The 13,169-nt window shown below is 54.7% G+C and overlaps 1 protein-coding gene across 1 annotated transcript in view; it reads right to left on the bottom strand.

The window, feature by feature from the left end:
* KAZN (kazrin, periplakin interacting protein) overlaps positions 1 to 13,169 on the bottom strand; it is a 159,221-nt gene that overhangs the window by 112,000 nt on the left and 34,052 nt on the right. Inside the window, exon 2 of the mRNA XM_042996204.1 lies at positions 11,399 to 11,590. Coding sequence (XP_042852138.1) covers positions 11,399 to 11,534 — 136 coding nt within the window. The 5' untranslated portion in view covers positions 11,535 to 11,590. The remainder of the gene's footprint in view (positions 1 to 11,398; positions 11,591 to 13,169) is intronic.

Below are 13,169 nucleotides of genomic sequence, written 5' to 3'. Positions count from 1 at the left end.
CCGGCCACTGAACAGTCCTGGTCGGCGTGCGAGCTAGTGGTCTCCAAAGCCACGCTCCTCTGAGAGCTCTAGCTGCCAATGGCCCCGCTCTGGCGGGTCTGGCCAGAGACCCCCAGTCCCCATCCGCCCACCTCCCCCGGGAAGCCACCCAGGGCCACCCCCGACCTTTCTGCCCAAGAAGGAAGCAAGTTTCCCCCAATCTGCAGTCACCTGAACTACGAGGAAGAAAGACAGGGGCCCTTTTTTCTCCAGTGACACTGGTGCTCAGCCAGTGCACAGATTCCTTAAATGACTCAGAGGCAGTGACGCGTTCCCCTGGTCCCCGTGCGGGAGACAAAGGTCAGCGCTCAGGATGACACCGACAGGTCCTACAACCAGGAAACCCAGCCTGGGGGATGCCACCCGAGCACGAGGACCTTCCGGAATCTGTGACCGACCGTGGGCATGTACCTGTGGGGTGTGGGCCCTCTGCACTTCCTGAGCCCTGGGGGCCCAGCAAACATCTCGTCCCTGGTCCCTGCTCGGTCCCTCTTTCCCCAGCCCTGCTAACTGCCGCATAGCAGCAGGAATGGGAACAACCACCGAGAGGCAGAGATAACATACTCCAGACCCTGACCTCAGGGCGCTCCTGGCCTGAAAATGTTGAGTCAACAGGCGCCTTCCCCAGGAAGCGACAGTCCCGAAGCCTTCACGGGGTTTTCAATCTTATGCCTTCACCTCAGGACCCATTTTTTGAGCCCCTTGCCCAACACCCAGTGGGAGAGAGAAGGGTTAAGGGCACCAGGAAGGCCGACCCTCTACCCGCGTCTAGCTGGGCCCCGAATCCAGGACAGAACCTACCGAGGGAAGCACAGCACAGCCTCTTCCGGGGGCTCGGCAGGCGCTGAGGACACTGACCAGTCCTGGGCCGTGCCCCCTCCTGCTGCCTGAGCCCATGGGTTCCTGCTGAAGACTTCTTTCTTTCCTTGGGCACCGAGTTCTGCTGGCAAGGCCTGAATCAGAACGATTCTTGTAGATCTTCACGATCCAAAGCTCATGGGTGAGCAACTTGTCCAGAGTTCAGGGGCTGCAGAGGTCAGCGGGCTAAGGGCTTCCAGGTTGGGCTGTTGGGTGTGGGCCCCGAAGCTTCTCTCTGGGCCGGGGTCAAAGTGGCAGGCCCTGCAGCACTCTCTGTGACCGGCGACAGGCAGGCAGCCGGTTGGTCGCGTCAAGCTTCTGTCTGGCTTTCCGGGAGGTACTTTCCCCCTGTGTTCTGAGTATGCGGCTCACATTCCAGTGGGACTTGTCACAACCCTCGGCCCAACCCGCCCGTTTTCCAGACGAGGCCTGCAGAGGTCAGGGGCAAGCCTGATGGACAGCCCTGGCCTCCCGACTGCCCACTCCAAGGTGCCCCCCTGCCTCTGACCCACAGGCCCAGCCTCACTCCAGGAGACATGTCACAAATGATTCGTCGTAAAAACCAACTGTTAACCACTTAAGCAAACAGCAGCAGGACCCACGGGCGAAGTCATGCAGGCCCTAGAGCCACCCATGCCTTCCTGGGTTTAAATTCCGCCTTTCAGGAGGCTACTGCTCTGTCAGTCTTCTTGTCTAAAAAATGGGGAGGATTATCCAAGACAATGTATGGGATTTACAGCCCATGTATTCCTGGCCTACAAAAGTGTTCAGTAAAGGGGTGCCTGGGGGGTTCAGTCGGTTAAGCATCCAACTTCAGGTCATGATCTTGAGGTTCGTGAGTTCGAGCCCCACATCAGGCTCTGTGCTAACAGCTCAGAGCCTGGAGCCTGCTTCGGATTCTGTGTCTCCCTCTCTGCCCCTACCCTGCTCCCACTCTGTCTCTCTCTCTCTCAAAAATAAATAAACATTAAAAAAATCCTTTAAAAATATTCAGGGGCGCCTGGGTGGCTCAGTCGGTTGAGCAGCCGACTTCGGCTCAGGTCATGATCTCACGGTCCGTGGGTTCGAGCCCCGCGTCGGGCTCTGTGCTGGCAGCTCAGAGCCTGGAGCCTGTTTCAGATTCTGTGTCTCCCTCTCTCTGACCCTCCCCCGTTCATGCTCTGTCTCTCTCTGTCTCAAAAAGAAATAAACATTAAAAAAAAATTAAAAAAAAAATTCAGTAAATATGTATTTTAATTATGTATACATTAAATGCGTATATTATTTTTAAAAATATTATGGAGCCGGGTGCCTGGGTGGCTCAGTTAAGTGTCTGACTCTTGATTTCAGCTCAGGTTATGATCTAATAGTTCGTGGATTCGAGCCCCACATCGGGCTCTGTGCTGTCAGCACAGAGCCTGCTTGGGATTCTTTCTCTCTCCCTCTCTCTCTGCCCTCCCCCGCTTATGCTCTCTATCAAATAAATAATAAACTTAAAAAAAATATTACTGAACCATCAGATGTTCACCTCCATCTTTTCTCTACTGTAGTACCTGACCCTGAGCAGAATTAGAATGCTCCTTTCTAAATTTCTACATTATTCTGAGTGCCAAAAAATGCCTCTCCTCCTGCTGTGCCCACACGCTGGGCTCGGGCACAAAGGCCTGCCCAGCTTGCCTGGCGGGTAGCAGCACCTTGTGTCTTAGGCACCGGCCAGTCCAGGTGGCTAGAGCTATTTAAAGAGCTGGGCCGGAAGCCCAGGCCACGGTCACGCAGACTCGGACCTCTCTGGTCTCTGCCTGTTTCTGGAACGTGAGCCCAGGAGCCCCGCGTGCTGGGGCCTTGACAGCTCAAGGCTCTGCCCGGACCGGCCGGACGCTGCGCACCGGGGCCGGGTCCCCTCCGTGGCCCGCTGAGGCCGGCGTGCGGGGCAAGGCGGCAAAGCTGGAGTCTGCCTGAGCCATGTGGCCTATGGGGTACTGGGAAATGCTGCCCACCCCAAAACGCACCATCCCCAGGACCCCTCATTCCCCTACCCCCCTTTCAATACGGCTTCAATGATTGTAAGTGCACGCTATTTAATATGCACCGTTAGAGACGGTCGGAACACACGCCTCCCCCGGGAAGCCATCACCACAATCAAGACAGCGAACACATCCGACACCCCCAAGTCTCCTCCCCCCGTTTGTGAGCCACGCTCCTGTCCTTGCTTCCGCCCCAGGCAACCACTCATCCCTCTGACCTTACAGATTCCTTTCCATTTGCTAGAGTTTCATGTAAATGGAATCATCCGGGATACGCTCTTCTGCTCTCTGGGCTCTGTCGCTCAGCGTGATTATGTTGAGATCCACCATGCGGCTACGTGGATCAGTAGTTTGTGGCTTTACTGCCGAGTAGGATTCCACCAGAGGATGCACCGGATTCCCTGCATCTGTCGGACATCCGGGCTCCTTCCTGCTTTTGGAGCGATGACGAAGAAAACGGCTACCGCCATTTCTGGGCCGGTCTTGGTGCGGATACGTTATCTCCCAGGTGAGTAAACACCGGGGAGGGAATGGCTGGGTCACATCTCACCCGGCTGTAAAACACCCACATTCCCGTGGTCCTTCAAAATCTTCTAAGTCGGGCGATTTAATTTCTACACTGTTCATTGTCGGTCGCTGGCCTTCTCCCTCTCCTCTGTGGCAGATGGTATTTTTGCAAAGATGGACACAATAGTATCTCCCATACCGCATGCTCTTTACAGCGTGGGGTCTGGCTAGCCTTGTGGCTGGCCTGTCACCAACAGAATGTGGTAGAGGTGACGCCAAGTGACGTCTGAGGCCAGGCCATAAGAAGCGTGCAGGAGGACCCTCTCTGCGGGGGGCCCTAAGTCTCCATGTGCAAGGCCTGACCACCACGCGGGTGCTCTGGGTATCGTTTCCAGCTGAGACCCGCCCCCACCCCCTCCCCAAGGCACCATACATGAGTGCAGCCGTCCTGGACTCTGGTGGAAGGGTCCCCCATGGCGGGGCCCCGCTGACACCACACGGAGGTGCAGAACTGTCCAGTTGAGCCCTGCTAAGTCCCCGACACAAAATCATGACATATAAGAACACTGGTGGTTGTTTTTATGCCACTAAGATTTGGGGCCAGTTTGTTATACGTCAGTTATCAACTGGCGCGCTCTTCTAGAACATCAGCTCCATGACCAAGGGACCGTTTGTCTGTTTTGCTCACAGACCTACCCCGAGGGCCCAGAACAATGCCTGGCAGATAGATCTCCACAAGCGTTTGTTAAATAGACAAGGGAGTGGGGTATGATTTTATGAAGACTGAAGAGATTTCCGTTGAGCAAAAACTGACCCTGGTGTGGTAGTAACGGATCTGGGTCAAGTTCCAGTGCTGAGACCCGCAAGCGGCAAGACCCTCCTGGCGCCTCGGTTTCCCCAACTGTAAAGTCAGGCTCACTCTACCTGTGTCGCGGGGCTGTTCGGAGGTTACCAGAAAACGAAGATGTGTGGAGGGCTCAGCACGGGGCTAATAACCCCAGGAGGTCCCGGATGAGGCTTGCTAAATCTGAGTGAAAAGGTGCCATCCCTGTTCCCTACCCGCTTCGCCTGTGTTTCAGTCGAGGCCGCGAAGCCCCGCTTTCTCCGTGCCTGATCAGACATCAGTGGTGCTGCTCTTACGGGAAGGACCTTACCCCCACCCCCGAGGTCTCTGAGGCCAGGAGAGCGTCCCCTGGGGAGTCGAGCAGGGCCGAGGAGAATCATGGTTGAGGCCCCTGTCAGACTTGGCCCATGTCCACGGCCATCTGGGGCCAGTGCTCACCCCGGCCGAGCAAGGGTCCCTGCAACTCTGAAGAAAACCCCTCCCTCGCTCATAGCAAAGCTCTCCTCCCAGGACAGAGGCCAGCGTGGCTTTCGCTTTCCTGCCGCAGGCTCAGGGCCATGTCGTGACCCTGTCAGGGCGAGGTGGGCTCGGGACCTCCACCGTGACAGAGGCCACGGCTCCAAGTAGAATTTAATGGGGTCTTGGGCAACGCCATTTGAAAGGCAGCTCGAGAACGTGGCTTTTGTCACACTGGTCTTCCTGCCTCTGCTCAAGCTGTTTCCCCTGCATGAGTACCCTCTCTGTCCCTGCCAGCATCCCCTAAGGGCAGAAGTCCACCCTGCTGAAGTCCAAACCTGGCTCGAACCAGGTACTGCGCATACTCCTGGCACACTCACAGCGCACCTCCTGGGCTTGTTGGGAAGACTAAATGAGCTAAAGTTCTGGAGTATGTAGCATAAACACACTGCTCAGAAATGCTAGCTGTCGCCACTACCACCAGCAATATCATTTCAGGGGATCCATGAGGAAAACTATTTTCATAATAATGCTATGATGCTATTTGCCTTTTTTACTGTGTATTTTCACCATTGGTACGAAAGCAACACAGAGTAAAATGCTGACCATCTTAGCAGAAATCCAGGCAGAGGCATCAAACCATATTAGTCGTTATGTTCTTGACACCATGCACTTGTTCTTGAAAGAACAAACAAACAAACGGGGAGGGCACAGTTTTGCTTCCGAATGTCCTTGATGAAGCAGTAAGAATTATTAATTTTATTAAAACTTGATCCTGAATACTTTTTTTTTTTAATTTTTTTTTTTTTAACGTTTATTTATTTTTGAGACAGAGAGAGACAGAGCATGAACGGGGGAGGGTCAGAGAGAGGGGGACACAGAATCTGAAACAGGCTCCAGGCTCTGAGCTGTCAGCACAGAGCCCGACGCGGGGCTCGAACTCATGGACCGCGAGATCATAACCTGAGCCGAAGTCGGCCGCTTAACTGACTGAGCCACCCAGGCGTCCCACTTTTTTTTTTTTTAAATGGAGGCACATTGAAAGCTCTTTTGCTGCATACCAAAGAACAAGGGCTATCTTGACGAAAGACATTTGCGTGACCATTTGAGTTGCAAGCTAAACTAGCCACTTTTGCCATAGAATACCACATGTACTTGACAGACAAGTGACTAACGTATTAACCGAGGTACCTGGCAAACTGCTAAGTCCACAAATGAACTAAGTGAGCCTGTTCCTTCTGAGAAACAACTGACCATATTGGTTGTCGATGATAAAATTTGAGCTTTCAAACAAAAGTGAGAATTTCGGCAGATGTGATGTGCCACCATGCCAAAAGCTTCTCGAGACTTAAAGACTTTTCTGATGAGATGAGTGGTGATGTTAATAAATGTGACTTTTTGGTGATGGATAATGAAGTATGTCATCATTGAGAAGATGTGATCATTCAGGTGATGCACTGCTCAAGTGATCAATGGTAGGGGCGCCTGGGTGGCTCAGTGGGTTGAGTGACCATCAACTCAACTCATGATCGCACGGTTCATGAGTTTGAGCTCCACATCGGGCTCACTGTTGCCAGGGCAGAGCTCACTTCAGATCTTCTGTCCCCCTTTCTCTCTGCACCCCCTCTGCTCATGCTCTCTCCCTCAAAAATGAATAAACATTTATTTTTAAAAAAGTGATCAATAGTAGATGCTAAAAAGTCGTGTGTGGTGCAGTATCCCTTCAAAGGGCAGACGAGACCAATGGCTATGTTCACTGCAACAGAACACAAAACCCTCACCAGAGAAAGTCTGAGATCGCACACAGCAGCAAATCTCTCAGATACTACCATCTAGTGAGTTTTAGTATGCCAACAAATTTAGTAATACCTACAATCACCTCATAAGGCAATTAATACCCTCCTCCCTTTTCCAATATTATCTGTTTGCTGCCAGATACTCAACTCAAACAACAAATCACCGTAGCCTGGCTGAAGGAGCAGGTATGAGAATTTGGCAGTCTTCTGGCAAGTCTGACGTTAAAAAGGTTTTGCAAAAATGTAAAACGCTGCTGCTCTCCTCACTCAAGTAGCTTTGTTTGGGGAAAATATAAGTATTTTTCATTAAAAATTTTAAATTTATGTTAACACGTAATGGTTTCACTGCTGTTGTTTAAAAATAAATTATCGGAGACTTAAATAGGTTCTCAGCTTTAATTTCTAGAATAGTAAACACCTACAGAACTAAACCACATAAATAAGAGCTCCTTTGGGGCACCTGGGTGGCTCAGTTGGTTAAGTGTCGACTTTGGGTCAGGTCATGATCTCATAGTTCGTGAGTTCGCGCCCCACATTGGGCTCTGCGCTGACAGCTCGGAGCCTGGAGCCTGCTTCGGATTCTGTGTCTCCCTCTCTCTCTGCCCCTCCCCTGCTCGAGCTCTGTCTCTCTCTTTCAAAAATAAATACACATTTACAAAAAAATTTTTTTTAAAAAGACCTTTTGGGTCCTCAATTTTGTAAAGAGTATAAAGTGGTCTGGAGACCAGGAAGTTTGAGAAATGTTGTCTTAAGAAAATAAACTGATTTACAAACCCAGATCTTTGAGAAAAAAGTGGAAACAACTTATGTGTCCAATAAGCAGGAAGTGGCTAAATTATGGGGCCTCCATTTGCTAGAACATTACGTAGTCATTACAAATTATGTTTTCAAAGAGTATTTATTGCGAGAAAATGCTCAATACACTCGACACACCATTTAAAAAAGGCAGAAGCAAATTTTCATGGTCATGTTTCTGTAATGCCTTGATTCTCAGGGGGAATCAATGGAACTGAGAGGGGGAAGCTGGGGAAATTGACAGACACCCCAAAGGGGCCCCATGAGCCGCAAGCTCACTGCACCTGTAGGGCTGGAGGACCCCGGTTATGTTTAAACACACAATAACGCCATTCTTTGTTGAACGATCATTCTCGACTTCTGCCTTTACACACACAGCGAGACCGAACTCCTAAACCTGACATTCCAGACTCATCCCCAAAGGAACCAAGGACTGTTCTCCCCGAACGTGGCCCTTTGCTTTGCTTTGGCATTGGAACCCCGGGCTGGTGTTTCTGGTGTTTGCTTGAGTTCCTCATCCTCTCATGTTCTGGAAAATTCTGGTCTCATCCAACCCCCAGGCAAAGACGGGGGCAGGTAGGCAGGGAACTGCCAGGGTGGAAGTCTTTGGGGGCTTTGTGTTTTCCCACTGCAGGGACGCCGGCTGTTAACAAGCATCACCCAACATCTGCTGCTTACTTGCTTTGCGCATTTATTCTCATTCTCCTCATTATGGGCATATAAATCCCTTTTCATGCTCCAGCCTCCTTCTGCCCACATCTGTCTGCAATTTACTCACCACGTGCTGTGGCTGGGGAGAAAGTGTCTTATTTATGACTTTGGAGAATGCCGGGCAGGATGCTTGGGCCGGCTAAAGGTGCCCACTGCTTTTGGGAACCACCGCGACCTTGAGCTTCGGTGGGCTCAGGGGGTCTAAGGTCCGGGCCACCCCTAACGGGAATCAGGGGACGAACATCTTCAGGCAGATCCGAGGTGTGCCACGCCCCCTCTCGTCCGGTAATCACTAAGTGTTTGCACTAACAGTACTAGGCACTCGGCCAAGCACTTTATATCTCATTTAATCCTGATGACAAGTGATCTTGTCCTCTTCCTTTGAAGTAGCTACTATTATTGGCCCCAATTATAAGAGAAACAGCTTTGGTTTTGTTACCCTCAGCAAGAGAACTACATAGTTCAGAGAGGTTAGGGAATTTGCCCGAGGTCACGCAGCTAGTAAGTTAGATAGAGCTGGGATTCAAGCCCAGATCTGACCCCAGAGTCTGCTGTCCCCTTTCCTGAGCTACGAAGGCCTCCTGTTGCTCTCGTCCACCGGACTGAATTCCCCAGAGGGAAGAAGAGGGATGCTCCTGCAGGGGAAAGTTTCTGACTCTGCTTGTGATTAGCTCTATAACCTTGACCAAGTTACTTAACCATTCTGAACCTCATTCAGGTGTCTCCACCTGGGAAAGGGGGTTGATACCCCCTGGTAGGGTTGGGGTGAGGGACAGATCCAGTGCTGGCACACAGTAGGTGCTCCAGAAGGCTTTCCTGTCATGAGTACTGACAAGCCCTTGTTGTTGAGATTGCTGTTGACAAGGGAGCCACTCCCTCCGGCAGATCTCCGCGCCTGTGGGTGACTTCTGGTGATGGATAAGACGCCTTACAGCACAGAGTTAGGAAGATAATGTTTATTAATGTTTATATAATATATAAATGTTTATTTATTTTTGAGAGAGAGAGAGAGAGAGAGAGAGGACAAGTAGGGGAGGGGCAGAGAGAGGGAGACAGAGGATCCGAAGCAGGCTCCTCGCTGACAGCAGAGAGCCCGACGTGGGGCTCGAACCCATGAATTGGGAGATCGTGACCTGAGCCGAAGTCGGGACGCCTAACCAACTGAGCCACCCAGGCGTCCCAAGCACGCACATCTTAACAGGCAGCTCTCCACCCTCACAGACATCGCCTCAGTCCTCAGGCCAGGAACGAGGTCTGGAGAGGGCAGACTGTCTGTCCCAGGAGCTGGGGAATGGTGGATAAATGAGCCTGCCCATTCCTTTGGACCGAGAAACAACTTAGAGAGGTTTTGCGCCCCCCCCCCATCCCCCCATCCCCAGACGGGTCCAGAAGGGCAAATATGGGTGAGAATTCTTTCCCTGGTCAAGGACATGGAAAGCAGGCTTCCCCGTCCCTGGAATAAATACTGGCAAAGGTGGCTGGGACTGCGTCCAAGGTAGTCCCAACTCTCCACAGGGTCATAGCACTCAGGGAGACCAAAGGACACCAGCTGGCCCAGCCCGAGGCCCCGAGGCACTTCCTCAGGGAGATTTCCCGTGACTGGAGTCTCCATCCTGAGAAAGGAGTGATGTCAGGAGACCCCCGGAAGCTCGAAGCTCGTACAGATCTGCCCAGACTCCTGGATGGCTGCACAGGCAGCAAATGCGTACGTGCCCGGCGCGATGACTTCCCAATCGCCCAGCATCGGCTGGACCACAGCACATTCCACCGGCCCCGTCTGGCCTGAAGACACCACCCGGAACACTGAGTGGCCCCACCGGAAGCACTACCCCAGCAGGAAATGGTTCACCTGTCTTTATGAGTAACACGTATTGCTGAAAAGAATTCACAGGGGGCTGTGCACCCTCAAAGATGATTCTCCAGACTTCCTGGGGGACATTAGTGGGACGCTGGACAGACAGCCTGCTTGGCCAGTGTGCCAATGTTCTGCTGCTCATAGCCCAGCTCCGGGCAGGGAAACCCACTACCAGAGCCGACTGATTGGCCTGCAAAACCCACCTTCCCCGCCCCTGCTTCCCTCCCAGTTAGCCCAGTGGGTGGGCCCGGACGCCCAGGTAGACACTACATTCCCCAGCTCTCCCTGAAGGCGGGCATGGCCGTTATCACCAAGCTCTTGCCAAAGGGAACGTCTGCCCCTCGATTTTGGCTCTTTCCCTGGATCTCCCCCAGGCCGAGGGGGAGCAGAGATACCCCGCAGCCTAAAATGCTCCGCTTGGTGGTTATGGAAGACAGAGACAAATTCCTTAAGCCACTCCGTTTTGGAATGTCTTTGCTATAGCAGCCTGAATTCAACCTAAGTAATAAAACCGCTTTGGCTTCAAAAATGAAGTTTTCAGGGTATTTATCATTCTAGTAAAATGGCACGTGGAAAGCAGGTTGCCAAGTTTTACTGCTTCCCCCCCTCCCCCCCCCCCACCCCGCCCTGCCCAGGAGAATCAGAGACAGTAAGGGGGCCTCCAGAGAATCCAGGAAGCCCCAAAGGCCATTTTCTTGCCCTGGGTTACGGGTCCGAGGTCTCCACGCACTGTTAGAGGATGACTCCCAACCTTGCTTGAATAACCTTTTGAGACCCCCCCCAAGCCCCAAAGAGCACGGGCAGGTGGCCCCCAGGAGTGAGGGGTATGCCAGCCGCTAGGGTCCCAGGCCAGCTCTAGGGAGAGCGGGCTGCACACATGGGACCGCTGGCTTCCTCCTTCCCTAAAGCGGCTTCTGGCTGGCCGCGTGGTGCTTACAGGTGGCCCGGCTCAGCCAGAAAGCACCACACTCTCTCCCACCTCCTCTCTCGTCTCCTCGGAGAGAACACCGGACACCGCACTTCTCAGAGGGGAGCCCCCTCCAGGCCGACCACGGGAGAAGGGGCCCGAGCCCCCCGGGAGACCGCCACGTTGAACGAGAGCGAACGTGGTGGACGGACGCCTCCTCTGGCAGAGGGTTCAGTGCATCTACACCGTCCCGTGAGGGGAGGTGCTAAAGGACCTCGAGAATGGCGGGAAAGAGGAGACCCAGCTGCTGGGTCCACATCCCGATCTAGCAGAGACGCCCGCCCGCCGTCCACGCCTCAGAGGGAGGTGGCCTGGACGGCCACTATGGAGAGCAGGTGGCGGTCACCCAGAGGAGGGAGTGACATAAGCCTCCGACACTGCGACAGGCAGACATCTACTGACAGGGGGACAGGGCGGCCTCAGCTGGGGGTCTAGGCGCCGGGAGACCCCCGTGTCCGCGCCACTCCCCCCCGCAGAGGCAGGACCCTGGCTCCTCGGCGCCCCTGTGGCCCAAGCCTGAGCCCCAGGCAAGGGGAGGGAGGGAACTGCCACCGACTAGTCACTTACCCTGCAAGGCTTCTTTGGCTCTGGCTAGCTCCTGCTCCTTCTGGGCCAGCTGGACCCTGAGCTCGGTGGCTGACAGGACCTCGGAGGACTTGCCACCCTGTGACTCCTCCAGGTCCTTCGTCAACATCTCCTTCATCTGGCGGAGAAGGTGGACTTCCTCCTGGAGCCGGGACACTTCTTCCCGCAGGAGCACTAGGGGAGAAGGGCACACGGTTAGAGGAAGGGGACACTTCCAAGGTGCTCTGGCTTTTCCCGTTTGCTCTGCATTCGAGGCCCTTCCTACGTGTGTGCCGGGAAGAAAAACCTCAAAGCCACTGGCTTTGTTCCAAGAGCCCCTGCCGCAGCCCTGCGCGCCCCATGTCCACCTGCAGAGCAGGCCTGGTGGGAGCCCCCCTCGCCCCCTGCCACATTCTCTAGGGCTCTCTGGTGCTGCCGTCCCTGCACCGAGAGCGTCCACTCCAACGGCCGACATCATCTTCCCTCCGAAAGGCAGGAACAAGCATGAGGACGAAGAGCCGACAGGAGGCAGGATTCCGGCCACGAGCCTGCAGCCTGCCGAGTTGACCTTTAGATGCTCTATCTCATTTAATCCCACCAAAAAAAACCCTCCTGGGGCGGCTACCAGCCTCGCCCCCATTTCACAGATTAGGGAGTTGAGGCTCCGAGACATTAAGTAACTCCCCAAGGTCAGAAAGTCAGCAGGTAGCAGAGCTGGGATTCGAACCCAGACGTGGCCAACTCCAGAGCCTGAGCTCCCGGTCTGACGCTCAGGGAACAGTCCCCGAAAGGCACGCTCGACGGGTGTCGCGGAACACGGGGTCTCCGGGAGCCCAGCACCGCGCAGACACAGGACTTCGGCATTCACGGCTGAACGTGCGGGAAAACGGGGCCAAGCGGGCGCCGACGGCGGTGACACCAGGGGCGGGGGTTTCCACGCCACCCAAACCCGACCCCATATCCACGAGGGCGAGAACGTGGTGTCCCTCGGGGGCTGGGGGCCTTGGGAGGCCCCCGTGAATCTGCAGGCCAGCTCAGCCCTGCGGGTGGACGGATACCCTCGCACCCAGGCCTGCTCGCCTGAGCAGCAGCAGACCCCGAGCCTCGGAGGGTGCCGGAGGCGGGGTCAAGCAGCCTCACTGGGCCGCCCGCGCCCCTGCCACACCCTGTAAGGGAGCCAGCCTCGTGGTCGGGGTGCTCACCCCATGGTTTTGTAAAAGGAGACTAAAAAACGTTGTTTTTGGATGTTTCTTTCTTTTTGGGGCACGGGGAGGGAGGGGGACAGAGGATCTGAAGCGGGCTCTGCGCGGACAGCAGTGAGCCCCACGTGGGGCTCGACCTCACGAACCACCACATCGTGACCCGGCCGGAAGTCGGATGCTCAACTGACCCAGCCGCCCGGGTCGAGCCGCCCCGGAGGAGATTTTGAATTCCTCATGGGAGCCGGCCCTTGACAACATGGCCCTGAACTCACGCATGGCGCCCCCTCCTTCCCGCCCTCCCGCCACCCCGGTCCCTCTCTTTGCAACATGCCAAGCTCTCCCCGGTTTCAGGGCCTGTGTCCCTGCAGCGGCCTCCACCCAGAGGGCCCTTTTCCCCTTGTTCTCGCTGCGGCTGCTTCCTCACCGCCGCACAGGCCTTCCCCCGGCGCCACCTCCTCAGGGAGGCCCTCTCGCCAGGTCTCACGCTGCCGTGGACTGGGGGTGCCGTCCCTGCCTGGGAGGGTCACGGCTGTGGCACAGCTCTGGGGTCACTGGGTCTCTCGTTTGGCTCC

The sequence above is a fragment of the Panthera tigris genome, chromosome C1 (genome assembly GCF_018350195.1).
Source record: "Panthera tigris isolate Pti1 chromosome C1, P.tigris_Pti1_mat1.1, whole genome shotgun sequence".
Lineage (NCBI taxonomy): Eukaryota > Metazoa > Chordata > Mammalia > Carnivora > Felidae > Panthera > Panthera tigris.
The sequence above is the reverse complement of the archived record's forward strand: the minus strand, read 5'-3'. Positions and strand labels throughout refer to the sequence as shown.